We start from the raw sequence: 17,907 nt of genomic DNA, 5'->3' as shown, positions 1-17,907 counted from the left end.
GTTGCACTTCCCTCGATGTCTGTAGAGTGAAATGGAGTTTAGGCCAAGGAATAACTGAAGTGAATGGTTTGGACAATTTTCATTTAAGTGGGTGTACCTTCCGTGCTATTCGCGCAACGTCAGCAGTTGGTATTCTACCAGCTTTGGCTTATCGAGAAAAACGTGACAAGGGATGCCTTTAATCTTTTAACCATGATCAAGCCACTTGCAGTTCAGATCTGGTATCATCTGAAAATCCATAAGTTTCCCATACCTAGCACAATGCATCACACATCTATATCTGTGGTCTGTCTTGTTATTTCCCCGTCAGTGATGGCCTGTGTTAACGATTGCCTGGTACAAAGTTAAGACCGTGGCTTCAACAGTAAGTCGCGTATCTCTCAGGAACTGTAACTCTTTAACTGAGGTACAGAAGGCTACATATTCTGTATGTAGAGGTTTGTGGCACATTGAACCTGCAGTTCTTGAACGGACTTAATGATTCACAAGTTTTAAAGATATCGGATATGTCCAATCTGCTGTGAATAATTTGCACTAATTCGAATAATTTGCCAGTTTGCAGAGCTGATGTACTTTAATTTTTTGGTTTTGTTGAAAGGCAAATGGCCATGGATAATGCCTCCAGTTTATGCCACCCAACTTCCTTGTTGGTTGGGAGGACTTATTTATGATTCTGTATAGTTTTTGAATATATTATAAATAGCATTTTATATATATATATATTTTATCACGTTTAATAATGGGAATAACTGGGAAAGCCCAATATATTCAAAGTCACCTTGTCGTTGTTGCAAAGTATGCTATTGTTTTCCCATTCCACTTAGTCTCTTGCCAATTTGCCTCTGGGACAACCCAGACATTTATGCCACAATGCCTGTGCCAGTGTTCAGAAGGTAGAGCTAGCTGTTCTTCCTATAACTTTACAGGGCCAATATCATCTCGAAGGCGGTGACTATTTCTACAAACTCCAGGTATGTCATTTTAAATAATAATCCTTAACAATTTTCTGAACTCTACCCAAATATCGGCTAAGCCATGCAGAACTGCAGGTTGAATGTTATGCAAACTCCTTTGTACACAGCCACTTGTATTTCTTTCTGTCCAGCATTGCAAACGTTGCTATCTTTTTTAAAGTCCTTTTTAAATGTTGTCAACCCAGTACACAACAAGGGGTATTTTAGCTTCCGCCTGCCATGCAATTCAGGTGAATGTAAAGAAACTACAGACATCCAAATTCAAACCTGAATTTTGTTTCCTCCCGTTTTCTGTTTCCATATTTTCTTCATCCAAATTGAATCCCAAATTTAAATTAATTGGCTAATCTTATTTGTTGCTGGTGCAGATCATCTGTCATGTTTGCCTATGTAACAACATACTTAATTTCTAATCAATTTGATTTGATTTTTACATGAAAGGCAGGCACTATTTTAGCACAAGTTATTTTTGCTTTTAAATATTGACTGGGTTACTGAAGCCTGGAGGAAACTACTTGACTTAAATCTCTGGCAGTGGGAGTGTGTGCCACCCATGCTATATCACAATTATCAGCAATAAGTTGGAGAGGATACCTGTTCTGTTATGTGTAAGAGATGAAAAGATCATGATCCATCAAGACCCATTTTCAAGTCACCAGCTCTTTGTTTACAAATTTCCCCCATCCCTTGAATTCCCTTCGTCATTATCATAAACTCTTAATTCCCTCTTGTAATACCCACATCCTCTGTCTGTCTGTGCAAACTGTTTCATGTGCTTAGCAGCCTCTGCATAGTTCATTCCATTCCATCTGTATACTTATTTCACTTCTGAACTCAATGCTTTGACCCAATGTTGTGGCCTGGGAATCCTGATTATATCAAGCATATTATTGGTGTTCAGCTCATCCTTAGAATTGGACTTTTGCAATTTAATTATCGTTCAGATGTCAATCTAACCATCATCTGTTACTGCTGTTTCCAGTAGTGTTTTAATATAGTGTAAAATGCATCATTTCTGTGACTGTAGCAGGCGACCATGGTCACTGTTTGTCCTGTCCCGATTCCCATCTGTGTTACTGTCTGTGGGTGCGTGAGCGTGCGTGAGCGTGTGTGTGTGTATTTAAGCGCTCTGAGATGCTAGCCTGCGTGGAGGGCGCTGTACAAGTGCAAGTTGTTGGTGTGTGTGTTTGTGTGCGTGTGTATATGATGTAAATCAAATAAAAAATATTTTTGTGGCAATTGATTTAAATGACCTATCTTCATTATGGTTCTCCTCATTTTCTGAATCTCAAAAAGAAAGTTGAATCTGCCCCTAATCCTCTGCTCTTTCTGCTCCTGCAGAGCTTTGAGATGTATTTTGCTGTGAGCTAATTGCCCTCTTGCATTAACGCTTCTACTTTCTTCTATTTCTAACAAAAAGAGATGCAGCTTGTAAATATTATGGGTTGTGATAAATCATTTGACTTGCAAGGGTGGGTACCTGTAGGTAAGGTTTTGAACAACAAACTGTGATTTTCTCTCCTGTGGAATTATATTGTATCCACTACTATGCAAAAAGCCCACACTGATGGTGGCTCATTTAAAATTTTCCCACTGGAGTTCAATGAAACATTTATCAAAATGAATATTCTTTGGTAGGGTCGTTGCAACAGTTTTCCTGGTAAAAAGCGACCCCGTGGAGGTGGAGGAGGGCATGTCGGGCGGGGGCGAGGACGATCACGGCTGAAGTCTGTATCTGGAATCTTGGAGTCTTTAGGGGTAAGAATCAAATAATTTACATCGAAACAGGAGTAGGCCATTCATGGCTGATCCGTACCTCAAGTCCAATAGCCGCCTTTGCCTTGTATCCCTTAATACCCTGACTTAACAAATAGCTATCAGCTCGGTCTTGAACATGTAAATGGTTCCAGCCATCAGCCACAGCCTTTTTGGGGAGAGAGCTTCAGATTTCGTTAGTTAGCTAATGATGGAGATGGGCGGTTGCCGAAATAGAAATTGCAGGAAAATTGTTATCATTTTCAAAATGATTTTCTGGCATCCCTTTTCTTTCCCTGCCTCTGAATCAGTGGCCTGGTAATATAGTATTTTGTGCCACAAAGTGTGTGATGCCAAGCTCGGGGAGTTACTTGACTCACCTGGTCAAGGTGGACAAAGAACTGATTGAGGTGAGACAGTGTGGTGGGAAAATGCAAAGACTTGCTTGGTCTCTGCAACTGAGCAAGAGTAGTTGAGTAGAATACTACAGGGTGACCCAAACAGTTGTGATACCATTACAATGTCTAATAAGTCTCAAAGAAATTATGATTTTTTAAAAAATAATAGGGTGGATTTTACACCCTGTTTTTTACACCCTGTACATGCAGTGAAGTTAAAGATTTGGTTAAGGGGGTGGATTAGTAACCTGTCCAAAATGCGCTCCACTATAAATCTGTAACCTTTTATTGTGTCCTGGTTTAGCTGGTTCCATTGGTGTCCTTTTGTAGTCCACAGGGCCAGATACATCTCCTAGTAAGGAGGACGATGATGATGACGATACAATGCACAACACAGTGGTTCTCTTCTCCACCGAAGATAAATTCATTCTTCTACAGGTAAAAATATTCTCTTCCCAGGACTATTCCTGAAAGACTAGTACAGGGAAATATCCTTATAACACGGCTACCTGGGTTAGCAGCCGAGTTATTAGCAAGATGCGAAAAATGGCTGAAATCAATGAAAAATGTATTTTTTTTTATCTTTCAGGATATGTGTGTGGTGTGTGGGAGCTTTGGACGAGGGGTGGAGGGACAGCTGCTAGCCTGTTCACAGTGTGGACAGTGCTATCACCCCTATTGCGTCAACAGTAAGGTACACCACCTACTCCACTTGGATGAGGATATGATACTCTGACTAGTCTTTGTTCTAGATTTGCGCTGGTATTATTAAACAATGTATGGATGTCTTGGAAAAATCGCACGTTCTGGCTTTTATGAGCGAGAACTCCAGACCCGCGATTCCTGTATGTGGCAATTCTAGGCTTATTATCTTTATTTGTGCTGAGTGGAGGTACATGTACTGAGTAGACACAAGGTGCTTTCCAACAGGAACTAACACTGGGTTTGCTTGTATCCCTGCCGAGATAGTGCAGCAATGGCAGTAACAATAAATCTTGAGCTGTGCGGGTGGGCATGATTCTACTGAGCCTAACTTTATGTTTACAGATACTTTCCAACAGGGATCATTGAATAACTAGCAGGGAAACTTGGCTGATTTCATTTTTCCTCTCTTTGTCCTCTGTGTAGTCCAGGGTGCAATGTAGAAGCCTCCCCTCTCCCCCCGCCCCCCCACCCGCTTCAGTAAATTAATATACTTTTAGAAGCTTACATTGTCATATCGTCTCATTCTCACCATTTTGTTTTTCAGATCACTAAAGTGATGTTGAGTAAGGGCTGGCGCTGCTTGGAGTGCATTGTGTGTGAAGCTTGCGGAAAAGCCTCTGATCCTGCTCGCCTGTTGCTGTGTGACGACTGCGATATCAGCTACCACACGTACTGTCTAGACCCACCATTGCAAACTGTGCCAAAGGGTGGTTGGAAATGCAAGTGGTGAGTAATTGGAATCTGTCGCGACCAGAAATGCAATAGTAAATGATGTGGATTGGACGAAAAAGCATTTGATTTTGAATATTTATTGTAGGATCATTTTTTTTGTTGTAAGATTTTACTTTGTGATTCTACATGAAAGACTTGGGCCTTGATAGATGTAGTAATAATAATAATCCTTGCATTTGATATAGTGCCTTATCATGTCTTTGAGACGTCTCAAAGCACTTCACAGAATATACTGTAAAGTGAATTAACTCTGTATATTGTGGGCGAGGACATGTATGAATGTACACATAAGATATGTACTACCAGATTTAACCTGGATAACACAAATAGTTAGATTCCCGTAGATGCTTTCGTAAAGAAACCCAGCAGAATTGGCGTGTTCAGATGGGCTGTTCTGAATTAATTTTATGTTTAGTGTTTAGAACATGTAACATTTCTGTGGTGGAGGGCAGAATGCCAAAAACATTGAAAGATATCAGGCGAGTGTTGGCTTTGGGCTATGTTAACATAAGCATGGCCAGTGTCAACACGGGGCATGTTTATTGAATTACTTGAATTGCTGAGGAAATTATCAATCGTGGATCACATGGAGACAGAGTCATTTTCAACTACTTGGTTCCCTTTTCTTTCTGAACCATATGGGTTTGTAGTAAAAACACACACACACGTCTCTGTTTACCTAGCAGTAAGTAAGAACCCAGTTGTTAGTCGATTTGATTGGTGGATCACTTTCCTGGGGGTAATAATCCCTTAAAAAAAAGAATAATTTGTCCCCTTAATCCACGACTGTTTGCGGGACGTTGCTGTGTGCAATTGGCTACCGGGTTTAGCCCACAAAATATACCGTCAATTCACTTTCCAGTATATCCTGTGAAGCGCTTTGAGACAACAACAACAAGATTCCATTTATAGAGCGCCTTTCACGTCGGGAGGACGTCCCAAGGCGCTGTACAGTTGGGTCGGGACCCGAGCGGGGGGGAAATGGTCAGGGTGAGGGGAGGGATGGGAGGGAGCGAGAAGGGGGAAGAGAGTCGAGAGGAGAGCTGAAGGCTGAAGGTCAAAGAGAAAGGTCTTGAGACCGGCCTTGATGGAGGAAAGGGAGGAAGCGGCGAAGGCACTGGGGGATAGAGTTCCAGAGCCTCGGGGCTGAGAGGCTGAAGGCCACCGATGGTAGGGCGGTTGGGGCGGGGGATGTGGAGCAGACCGGAGCCAGAGGAACGGAGGGTACGGGCAGGTAAGTAGGGGGATAGTAGGTCAGAGAGACGTCTCGAAGAAATGGTAAGGTGCTGTATCAAATGCAAGGATTATTTTTATTATATTATTATAGAAATGAAACTTTCCAACTCAAAAGCAGTGAGATGCTTCCATTTGTTTCTTCACTGGTGAGGTATGACACAGAAATGTGCCCATCTGTACGGGTGAATGAAACCTCCTCCACTGCTGGTGCACTCTATCTTATTCAGATGCTTTGTACTTGTGATGCACTTGCACACTTATATAAAACTGAAGTGCTTATTGCTTTGTCTGCAGAAACTGAACTTTTTGTTTTGCATTTGAATTGCATTCCGCAATTGATTATTCATATCGGCACCCTGCCTTAGTTTTGAAACCAGTAATATATGGGTTCCAAACCGAGTTTCACAAATCCTTACTTAAGAGGTTTTCAAGATGACTGCCTTTTCTATTTGGATAAGTGAGAGGCAGCTCACATGATGGGCTTAAAGGTTCCTCTGTGCTTGAGGAATTCTATATGCAGTTTATTCAACTCGTGCTTCAATGACAGATTTCTCAATTGCGGAATAAGTGCTGTAATCCAATGTTTCCCATTGTTTGCCATACACTCATTTTGTTTCAACGCTCAATTTATTGAAACATGAAAATGTATACAGATCACACAGGAGAGACGTTTGTAATCTTGAACCTTTTAAAGGTCCAACCAAGTTTGCTTTCACTTGACTTTCTGTGCAAATGCTATAATTCTTGTTATGTTGAGATGATATGAGCCTTGTGTGAACTCTGTGTTGCAGGTGTGTTTGCTGTATGCAGTGTGGGGCCACAACCCCTGGGTTTCACTGCGAGTGGCAGAACAACTACACTCACTGTGCACCCTGTGGCAGCCTCGTCACTTGCCCGAGCTGCAACGAAGACTATGAAGAAGAAGACCTCCTCATACAGTGTTGCCATTGTGATCGGTAGGTCAGAGACGTGTGTCCTCGCCAATAGTATTCATATGTTGTCCTGACATAAAGAGCTTCACAAAACTGGCCCGCGTACTGATTGTTACACATTGCAGTCTGCATCTTGTTATTGGCTTTAAGATCTTTGCACAAAGTTGTCTTGAGGTATTCTGTGTAGCGCTTTGAGACGTCTCAACGACGTGATAAGTTGCTATATCAAATGCAGCATCACCGGGATGCAATGTTAAAGACCTCCTTTCTTCCGCCACCCCCTTAAAACCCAGCTCCCATACACACACACACACACACACATATATATACTCTTCACATTTTTGTTGTGGAGTCCTGTAGCTCAGTGGTTAGAGCACTCGCTTTGCAAGTGAGAGACCGGAGTTCATTTCCAGGCAGGGCGAAACCTTGGGCAAGTTTCCTTACTCCACACGCCTAATAATATTCCCTCCAAAACCAAAAACAATAATAAATTGGTCATTTACAATCTACGACTGTTTGTGGGACATTGCTGTGCGCAATTGGCTGCCGCGTTGCCACAAATATACAGTCAATTCACTTTACAGTATGTTCTGTGAAGCGCTTTGGGACGTCCTCCCGACGTGAAAAGCGCTATATCAAATGCAAGGATTATTATTATTATTATTATTTTGTAGCCATTTTATCCTGTTGAATTTTCGTATTTGCAGGTGGGTCCATGCGATCTGCGAAAATCTCTTCACGGAAGACGAAGTGGAGCTAGCAGCAGACGAGGGCTTTGATTGTACGATGTGTGAGCCCTATGTCATTCGGCCAGTTGGTGAGCAACAACTTGAGTTACTGCGGAGTCACATTAATACCGAGGATTGCAGCTGCTTTTCTGCACCAAATGATTACCTGATTTGTTTTTGTTTGGCCCACAAAATATACAGTCAATTGACTTTACAGAATATTCTGTGAAGCGCTTTAGACGTCTCGAAGACGTGATAAGGCGCAATATAAAATGCAAGGATTATTATTTCCTTAGTCTGTTCTATTTCCTATTATTTTTATTATTTTACAATAGTTCCAAAAGTATTGAGGAGTCTCCAGTTCTGTAATTCTTTGCAAATTTTACTTCCAGCTGCGACTTTGTCTGGAACCTTTTTTTTTCCTTTTCTCTTGACAATTTCTTTCTCCTTGCCCTATTGTTTCCTGAAGATGGGACTCCCTTTTTGTTCTACCGAAGTTCTGCTGTCACCCTTCACGTGACCATCGTTCATGTGTGAGACTTGATATTATAGAATATTACAGCACCGAAGGAGGCCATTCGGCCCATCGAGCCTGTGTTGGCACTTTGGAAGAGCTGCCCAATCAGGCCCCCACTCCCCACATCCTTGCAATGTTTTTCTCTTCAAGTACCTATCTAATTCCCTTTTGAAAGTTATTATCAAATCTGTTTCCATCCACCCTTTCAGGCAGTGCATTCCACACCTTTAACAACTCTGTGTTATTAATATTGTTGGGTGTTCTGTCATGGAGGGCATCCGGCTCAGACAGGTTCTTTCCTTGCTTGTCTTCCACATATAAAACCTTTCAGCGAGGGTCACTGGATAGCGATTTACAGTGGCGATTTTTCTCTCCCTAACGCAGCGGAGCAAAACGGCATAATACCAAAGCTAAACACCCCAACCTAGGCTGGGATTTGAACTTGCTTCTCGCTTGTATGCAAGGCCTATTGCTGTGCTGCATTCGCTCACCAGCCCACGGGAATGTTTTCTTTAAACAAGTCAGCCAACAGCGGGTCACCTTAAACCCGCATTAGAACTGTGATTTATTCGTTAATTTTATTGAAATTGAAGCATGTGAAGAATTAATTGCCGTATGCATAGCTGATCAAATGCCCGGTTGAGTGAGGCATTCAAAAATGCTTATAAATACTGCTGTTTCAGCTTTATGACAAAAGTCTGGTCTAGGATTCCCAACCCGAGGAGCTCATTTGCAAACGTGATTAAAACGTGGAAAGATTGCGAAAGAAGATTGTATCAGGCCTGAAGATTCATGGTTTTCTTTTTATTCCTAGTTCGAAGCGAATCCCCCATCGTTGCACCTATTGTTAAAGTGAAGGAGCCAGGTGCGTTACTTAGTGTACAACTGATTTATTGCAGTTCTCTTTCTCTCTCCTTTTGCTACGGTTCTGTACTGAACTTATTTTAGATGTGATTTCTCCATACGTAGAGCCACGGTTTTATAACCAGGACGGGGTGTGGCTGACCGAGCTGGGCATGTCGCAGTTCCGTAGCCTTGTACTTTCTCCACCACACAAAAAGGGTCCAAAGCCCAAACTGAGGAACAAGCTGCCGATTCCATGCTGTGAGACTGCGCTGCTCAGCACCGAGTGCCCAGCTGTCGAAATTAAGAAAGAAGAAGGTGAAGGAGAGGACGAAAAAGGTGAGGAAGAGGCTGTAAAAACACAGAAACATCCCCCGCCCCCCACCCACCCCGCCCCTTTTTCAAATTGTTTAAAGCAAGTTTGGGTTTTCCTATTTGTGAAGAATATATTTTAGTCTTAAATCATTTCATATCTAGTAAATGGAGGAGAATAATAATAATCATATATAATAATCCTCGCATTTGATACAGCGCCTTATCGCGACTTCGAGACGTCTCAAAGCTCTTCACAGGATATACTGTAAAGTGAATTAACTGCATATTTTGTGGGCGAAACACGGCAGCCAATTGCGCACGGCAGCGTTCCCCCCCCCGCCACAAACGACCGTGAAATGAAAATTTAAAAAAATGGAAATGAGAAATCACCTCAGTGAAATGTTGATGATGGTAAACCGCAATATCGTGCAGTACACACTTCAGAAGAGTAAATGTGGTACAGTACGTAAATTGTGTTGTCTGTGGTGATTTGAGGCACTGCTTCAAACATTTCATATTAATACTTGAACCCATCTACCAAAACAAAATGCTGATGTGAGGTTAAATTTTGCAATAAAGAGTTTTTGAAGTTTGAACAGTGGTATTATGCTGTTTCAGATAATCTTGCGATTGTGATCTCTAATTGATATTACAGCAGCGCAGATTTGAGAAGATGCATTTGTGCGTGGATGGGGGAAAGGAGGCTGAATGCATATCAAATCGTCTTGTGTTTTTTCTTGTTGCATTTAAAATTTTTGCCAAATACGATCCTCTGCAATTGGGTGTCATTTTTCTTTTTCTTTTTTCTTTAGCTGCCATGGAGCCGGGGGAATGTGACATAAAACCTGATGCTCCTGTTAACCAGGAACGAGAAGTGTGCCCAGCAAATGATCCTGTCAAAGCCAATGAGGAAATGGAGGAAGTGAAAAAGAGAAAGAGGAAGCCCTACAGACCTGGTAGGCAGATTGTGGACAGGTTTTTGAAGTTGGCCTTTTATTCTAGAAGTGAAATGGTTCTGTAAATTGGCAGGCTCTCTGTCCCCACCCCCTGGAACTCCATCCCACAGTCCCTCTCCAGCTCGCCTCGTTCAAGACCCTCCTCTTCGACCGCGCCTTCGGTCACCCTCCCCGTCCTCTGCCCCCACTGATGCCAACCACCAGCTTGGGTGTGGATCACTGACTGTCCAGCGCCTTGGGACATCCTTATGACGTGAAAGGCACAATACAAATGTAATTTGTTGTTGTAAATAGTATTCGGCAAAATACTAAAAGTGTGAAACTTTTGGCTCGTCACTCCTGCTCCTTGCACAGACCACGCACTCTACATCCTGGAGAAAGTATTGGATAGACAGCAAGTATTGTACAGTCGGGCAGCTATGTATCCACTCCCGGTGCTCACCTCTGTTGACCTCTCGGATGCACACAACCTCTTTGCAACATCAGAGTGGATTACTCCCTCTTGACAGTAGAAGTAGGTCTTAGGAAGAGGTGATAAACCTTTGCGAAAGAGAGCATTCTAATATAAATATACATTTTCAATGTTTTCTAGGAATTGGTGGCTTTATGGTCCGACAGAGGCAATCCCGGGCAAAGAATTTGAATAAAGGTTCTGTGGTACAGGCTGTGATAAGCACTGAATGCCCAAATACAGAGACCAACAAAGAAGAGGGTGAGTTTGCAGAAAAAGAATGCATGAAATATTAGGATTTGGCATTTCATGTATTTTATACCCTCCCCATCTTTCCCAGGTTGAATATATTTTTTCTCTGCCTGGATTAAGCACACTATCTTAACGTCAGTTTTGCCTCTGTCATAACTACTTATTTTAATATTGTTTTTTTTAAACTTTTATAACATTTCTGAACTTTTTTTTGTCAATTCAACCGCTGTTGATGGCCTTCCAGTTTTCTCACTGGCACTGTTTCTCACTTAATAGTGCCCATTGCCAGCTTGAAGCATTGTACCTAATGAAATGAATCTGGTATATTAACAGGGCATGATCCATTTCTGTCCCTCTGTCAGGATAGGGTATTGATTGCTACTTAGTATATGAGTTGGTCAATTCAGAACCGTAAAACCAGAGGTCACAGCCTGCGTTTGAAGGGGGATAAATTCAGAAGGAATCTACATAATCTCACTATTTTAGTGAGCGAATAGTAAACCTGTGGAACAGACACCCTAGGGAGATCGTTGAAGTAGGAAGTGTTGATTCCTTCAAACACAGGTTAGATAGTTTTCTTTTAGGAAATAACATTATGGGATATGGTAGTTCGGTACATATGTGCATGTGACCGCCAGGAAAGTGGAAGGCGAACTGATGGACTTTGGTCTGTTTTTCGTCTAACATTTCTTTGGTTCGTATGTAACCTACTTGATGGCCTGGTGCCTTCCACCAACCGTTGTGGTAATTCTTGTGAGGTCCTGTAAACTGACCACCAAACGGAATAGAGCCTCACCACAACACTAACGTTTTAAAGCTGTTGCCGAGAGGAAATGGTTTAAAAAATACTATTTATGTGGGACGTGCCACTGACGTCATTACATTTGGCGAGGGGATGTTATCACATCCATCAGTGAAGCTGGCCATTAATCTAGAATATTTCATCAATACCTAAACAATAACGTTTTATATATAGCTCCTTACATTGTTCAGAAATGGACCGTTGATCTCAAAAGCTTTACGCACAGAGGTTATCTAACGATCAGCCCACCCTGGTTTCCAAATCAGCACTTCTGATTTTGAAGATTTGGTTCTTTCAGGGGCTCAGCCAGAGCTTGCAGTCGAGGGTGTTGGTGAGACGTCTGTGGCAGGAACAGAGTCTGGGGAGAAAGCCAAAAAACGGCAACGCCGAAAGAAAAGCAAGCTAGAGGACTCATTTCCAGCATATCTGCAGGTAATAATATAATATATAATCTTGCATTTGTTATACCTACTGCCTTATCACGTCTTCGAGACGTCTCAAAGTGCTTCGCAGAATATACTGTAAAGTGAATTAACTGTATATTTTGTGACCCACAAGCAGTTGTGGATTGAGTGACCACATTTTTTTTGAGGGACAATTATCCCCAGCAAAGCGATCTACCAATCGACTAAGAACCGGGTTCCTACATACTGCTAGGTAAACAGAGGCGTGTGGAGTAAGGAAACGCCTAATGTTTTGCCCTGCCCGGGAATCGAACCCGGGTCCTCTTGTTTGCGAGGCGAGGGCTCTAATCACTGAGCTACAGGATTCTATGTAGCAGCTGGTATCCTACTGTCTGCACTGTTTAGAATGTGGCTGTGATGATCCACCAAGGAGCCAGGATTGACTTATTATAGTAATAATTGCATTTGGTATAGTGATTTCCATGTCTTGTAGACATCTAGTCAGGACAAATAGAATAATGCTGTGCTCAGAATATTACATCTATCTACAGTCGGAGGGGAGGAAGCTGTGTGACTCCAATCCCAAAGATATTGTCTCCCATGTTTTTTCACTCCTATCTGGAAAAGGATTTATCTTTGTGAATTTTGAACTACCTTCAAAAAAAGAGGGTAACTGCTTACAGCAGGTAATTTACCGTTAGTTGCATCATATTCCGCTCGGCTTCTGAATTTGATGATCCTAATGTCGGATAATTTCACATATGTCAATGCAGATGTCCAGAGATTTTACTTTAATAATAATCCTTGCATTTGATTTAGCACCTGAAAGACGTCTCAAAGCACTTCACAGAATATACTGTAAAGTGTAGTGACTTTGTATTTTGTGGGCGAAACGCAGCAGCCAGAGTCCCACAAACAGTCGTGGATTGAGTGACCAAATTATTATTATTATTTTTTTTGAAGGGATTATTACCGGCCGGAAAGCAATCCACCAATCGAATCGACCAACAGCTGGGTGGGATGAATTCGGGTGAACAAAGATTCACTGGTTTAACTCACCTTCTTTATCCGACAGGAAGCGTTCTTTGGCAAATCGCTGCTAGATAGCAGTCGGAACGTCCGCCTTAGCTCCGAAGGTTTCTCTGATAATGAAAATCCCGAGCCTGCACTTGCTGCATCTGAATCAGACCACGCACCTCCCCAGAAGGAGCCAAGTGATGAAAAACGGAATGAAGCCCAACAGAAAGGTGAGTGGCTCAAACCATCTCTGGAACAGTCTTCCTCCGCCTTGGCCCTTCCTTCCTTCTTTCGCCTGAAGACTTTTATTTCGACCGTGCCTACGGTCACCTCCCCCCAGCTCCGCCACTGTCAAGCGCTCCGGGACGCTACCTGAATGAGGGGGCGCTGTGTAAATGTAAGTTGTTGTTGTCTTTGAGAGTTGAACGATATTGATAATTCTGAACATCGGATATCGCACCATTCTGTGACTCGTCTTTGATTTGAATTTGCAACCAAGAGATCTACATCTCTGGCTCTATAATTTTATTACACCTCAGGTTTGTACCCACATTCTTCCATCTGGTGAGTTTAGGCTTTGAACCGTGCTGAAAGGACATTTGATCATGCTTATTGTCAACTCCCCTTCCCCAGGCTCGGGGTCAGACTCCGGGATGCTACCCCGCGTGAAGGCGCGCTATATAAATGCAAGTTGTTGTTGGCACGCAGGGCTCTCCTCTTGCTTGTATTTAGGTTCTTCTATGTGAGATCAGGATCTAATAACCAGCTTTAGCTGTTTTTTTAATTTAAAAAAAGAGAGACTCAGATCAATGTAGCGGGAATTTGTTACAGTGCCACCGAGTGCTGAGAATTAGTATTAACACTGCAGTGCAAAGGTTGGACTAAACTTTAGGAGGATGTTAAGTTAACATGGATGAAAAAAGTATTGTTTGACTCCTGCATCACTAGAGCTCCTATATGTTCTCTGCATCAAATAGATTGATTTGTTAATGAACACAAGACTAGTTGTACAAATAAAATAACGACTATATTACACAATTATTAATATAATGTATTAATTAAACTATATTACACAATTATTAATATAATGTATTAATTAAACTATATTACACAATTATTAATATAACTTTTTCCTTACCTATTGGTATATATCTATAATCATCATGATTTGACTGTTAGCTAATAATAATCCTTCCTTTGATAGTGCGCCTTTGACGTTGGGAGCACAACAGAGTCAGTATTCAGTATTTTGTCTCGTCATTTGTTCACAATATTCAGTATTGAGTTGCGGATATCAATTGATTAACACAATATTACCAGTCTGCAGCTCAGTCAAGTATTGTTGTGGGATTCTTTTATTTTTTCCAATTTACTCCAGATAAATTTGCCACAAAGATAATGTATTATTTCCACTTGTTTGCAGCCACGCCCGATGCCAAGACAATCCACGGTCCCTATCCTCGCAACGAAGATTCAAACACGGACGAGCAGTCCAAAATGGCAGAATCTCAGCCAGATGGGATGGGTAAGCAAGAAGGGATAGGAGGCCTCTAATTGTGCGGTGTGTAGCTGTATCCAAACCAAACATGCAGTATTACCTGAGGCACAGACAGCTTAATTGCTCCTGTCAGAAGCCTTCTGCAACCGTTGCTGCCAATCAGGAATCCAACCGTAACATAATAAACACAATACAAATTTACATTTATAAAGTGCCTTTCACATCCGAGAGGACGTCTCAAGGGCTTAACAAACCCGCCTATAAACTGGCACCTGAGCTGGCGTGAATCGAGCGAAATTCTATTCATTGAATACTCAATTTGAAAACGGCAGTTATTCAATATACTGCACTATCCGTATAACCAGACTAACCATAATAGGAGACTTGTCTCTAAGAGCTCTAAATTCTATTCAGTAAACCCAACTATTCAATTGCAACAACAGCTTGCATTTATATAGCGCCCCTCACGCAGAATAGTGTCTCAGAGCTCTTGATCCGATGTTCCGTTAACCGAATTTCACTAGACAAATCGTGATTGCTCTTCATTTAAATTGCAAACTAACTTTTGAAGGCCCTTGATCAGTTTTGATTATTACAGTACATAGTGAATTCATACAATGCTCCAGGTGGTAGGACAAGGGATTCAAACTGGAACATGATTTGCTTCCTAGAGTAGCTATGCTAGTCAGTCACACACTGTGCGGTGTCGTGGTGAATTACTAAAATATATTGACAAAGGCCTCGGAGCAAATCAACAGCTCTTCACCTTGTCTAGGAATTGCATGTGGTGGAAAAGAAAATAAATCATTTTAAGAATCCATCTTTAATATTCTTTCGTACTCCTAGATGAAATGACACTGTGTGGCCGCTTTAAACCCACAGCTAATGCATTCTGTAATGTGGAATTAGTGAACCAATACAAATCTAATTTACCCAATTTATGCTGAACTGTCAATTAGTACTTTATTACATAAATGACAGTAGTTACAGACTCTGAACCCACTACAGATTCCTTTCCTGCCGTAATCTGATGGGCACGGACTGTTTCGGCGCCAGTTCCTTTTCGTTTTGAATGTGATCCAGCTCAGGTTATGCATTCCTTTTGAGTTTCCCCCCCCCCCCCCCCCCGCCGCCCCCACCCCCTCATTTATGCAAAGTCTGCGGATGCCTTATTTTCCTTCCCAGTTTACTTCAGTCTATCTTCGGCCATCTCGGAGAAGAGGTAAGTGGGTGATGGCTCCTGTTACTGTGTGATAGCTGTGAAATTAGTTAGGGCGTCTACATCGAAGGAAAGAGACTGATTGCAGAAACCGTTTTCTCTGCAAGGGAACAACCTAACTGGCGACTTGCATGAAAAAGCGACAGAATAATCCCAACTATGTGTAAGTGGGTTGGAACGTACCCCTTAATTGAGGTGTGAGGGTGATGCATTGGCTCAGTGCCTCTGCTGAAGTCATTATAATACATTTGCAATCTTTCATTTCTGCTTTTTAAAAAAAATCTTTCTTTTCTGTTTAGGAACTCGAGTATTGTAACTAATATTTATCTTAGTTTGGTGTTTTACATTTGCTTTCTATCATGCATTACAAGTAATTTTAACCCTTTCCTGGATGGGCTTTTTCCCCCTAGAATCAGGCTCACTCCAGCACAGGAGATTGACAGTAATTCATCAATCCACTTCAATGAAAAAATTATGCTATTATTTATTATCATCAGAAATTAAGGCGATGGCCGAGAACTAGTATCTATTATTAGCGCTGTCCATTGGTAATCATCACTGAACATTTAGTGCATTGTTTACAAGACCATTTGTGATTTGGGCTGTTTGAATTTTTACCAACCCACCCTGCTGACTGACCGGCAAGCAAAATTCTAGAATTCAGGGGTTGGAGCTAACATGACTGACGTCGGTGGAGACACTGGAACATTGGAGGTCACTTTGATCTTTAACTAATTTAGTTGGTTGTGTTAGTACACTGGCTATTTGGGCTGTATCATCACGCTGTAGGGTTGGTTGTGGACTTTCTTAGGCTGGAAAGGGTTAAATAGCTTTTGCTTGCTACTGTTCATTTTTTTCTTTGTTTTTATTGTACTTTTGGGTTTTTAGGTTTCGATCTCAGTCCTTTCCACGCAGACAGCTCCCTCTCTCCCTTTGGTAAGCAGCCAGTGCATCTCACCACTCTCTTTGAGTGTATTCACGTGTTAACATCAGTAGTTTGTACCTGGGTGCTTGTGTCTTTGCTTGTGTTTTTCATAGAGGATATTCACATGACATCATCAGTCTGCGTAGCAGGTTCTTGGTCGAGTGATGAAAATACTTTTTTTTTTAATTTAACGATTATGAACTGAAACACCGAAGAGTATTTTTGTCTGGCCAACATTCATTTTTTCGAGATTTTATTTGATCAAAAATCCACGTTGAAAATCAGTTTGCTTTCATGCGCCATTATCAAGCTGGAGTTGGGAGTTTTTCAGTGATGATCAGTAAAGATTGAACAACAGAGGTCTTTTACGTCACAGATTACGAATTGATATGAATTGCTTCAACGCTAGAAGACACTAAAACCAGAGCTTGTGTTGATTTATATATTAAAAAGGTTTCATTGCATTTTGCACCTTCAGTATTCATCTATGAATTTGTTTGGCAGTTTAGTCAAGGTTCCCTTCTGACCACCAAGTACAAATAGGTGTGTGTGTGTGGTATGTCTTAAGTGGTGTGTGTGTGTGTGGGGTGGGGTGAGTTTGTCTGACTGGTATAGAATGAAGTAGATTTGTGAAGCCAATGATTCTGAAATCAAACTGGATAATTTCAGAGAGGAGCTTATTGGCTCATCTTATTTGTGACTGTTGGTGTAATGCATCTCTTAGCTTTGTTAAATATCCTAAGTATAGTTAAGCAGTAACATTAAAGGACCAATAAATCATCATTGCAATTATTTCAGAAACCTTTTCATAATCGAACATGTTTGGATTTGGCTGTTTTTCATTGCTCCATAAATATGGTGGCATAGTGCATATCCTCTGCTTGATTTCCTTAGTGTTTATCGTGTCTTATGGATTCAGTGGCAAGTTGATTCCACTGAATTTCCTTTGCACCTTGCACCTCAATATTCATATAAATGATTTGTGAAACATTTGCCTGTTAAATGAAGGATCTCCTAATCAGTTGCATGCACAAATGGACTACTCCTAGTGTTAAGTTCTAGGATGCGTTCAGAAACTGAAACCCAAACTTCTACTATACTAAGCTAAAACTCAGAAGGAAGTACCGACAGATAATTCACAAGTAAATCTAATTACTGCTGGTGGGCAAATGGACCACCGGTTTGTTTTATTGAATACCCTAAAGAGAGATGGGCAATGAGATGATGTCCAAGCAATCTTGAATGGAT

General features: G+C 41.5%; 1 protein-coding gene across 13 annotated transcripts in view; it reads left to right on the top strand.

Moving 5' to 3' along the window:
- kmt2d (lysine (K)-specific methyltransferase 2D) overlaps window positions 1–17,907 on the top strand; it is a 93,890-nt gene that overhangs the window by 38,936 nt on the left and 37,047 nt on the right. For 7 of the 13 annotated variants that reach the window (XM_042344227.1, XM_042344226.1, XM_042344225.1 and 4 more), the window contains exons 13-27: window positions 927–971; window positions 2,613–2,732; window positions 3,458–3,565; window positions 3,717–3,821; window positions 4,377–4,558; window positions 6,592–6,756; window positions 7,440–7,549; window positions 8,792–8,842; window positions 8,926–9,159; window positions 9,948–10,091; window positions 10,684–10,803; window positions 11,895–12,028; window positions 13,076–13,247; window positions 14,441–14,542; window positions 16,623–16,670. In XM_042344227.1, the coding sequence (XP_042200161.1) occupies window positions 927–971; window positions 2,613–2,732; window positions 3,458–3,565; window positions 3,717–3,821; window positions 4,377–4,558; window positions 6,592–6,756; window positions 7,440–7,549; window positions 8,792–8,842; window positions 8,926–9,159; window positions 9,948–10,091; window positions 10,684–10,803; window positions 11,895–12,028; window positions 13,076–13,247; window positions 14,441–14,542; window positions 16,623–16,670 (1,840 nt within the window). The remainder of the gene's footprint in view (window positions 1–926; window positions 972–2,612; window positions 2,733–3,457; window positions 3,566–3,716; window positions 3,822–4,376; window positions 4,559–6,591; window positions 6,757–7,439; window positions 7,550–8,791; window positions 8,843–8,925; window positions 9,160–9,947; window positions 10,092–10,683; window positions 10,804–11,894; window positions 12,029–13,075; window positions 13,248–14,440; window positions 14,543–16,622; window positions 16,671–17,907) is intronic. The other 6 variants (XM_042344233.1, XM_042344232.1, XM_042344231.1 and 3 more) reach the window with 3 other exon arrangements.

This window comes from Callorhinchus milii, unplaced genomic scaffold (genome assembly GCF_018977255.1).
Source record: "Callorhinchus milii isolate IMCB2004 unplaced genomic scaffold, IMCB_Cmil_1.0 Scaffold27, whole genome shotgun sequence".
Taxonomy (NCBI): domain Eukaryota; kingdom Metazoa; phylum Chordata; class Chondrichthyes; order Chimaeriformes; family Callorhinchidae; genus Callorhinchus; species Callorhinchus milii.
This window is presented reverse-complemented; position numbering and strand designations above follow the sequence as displayed.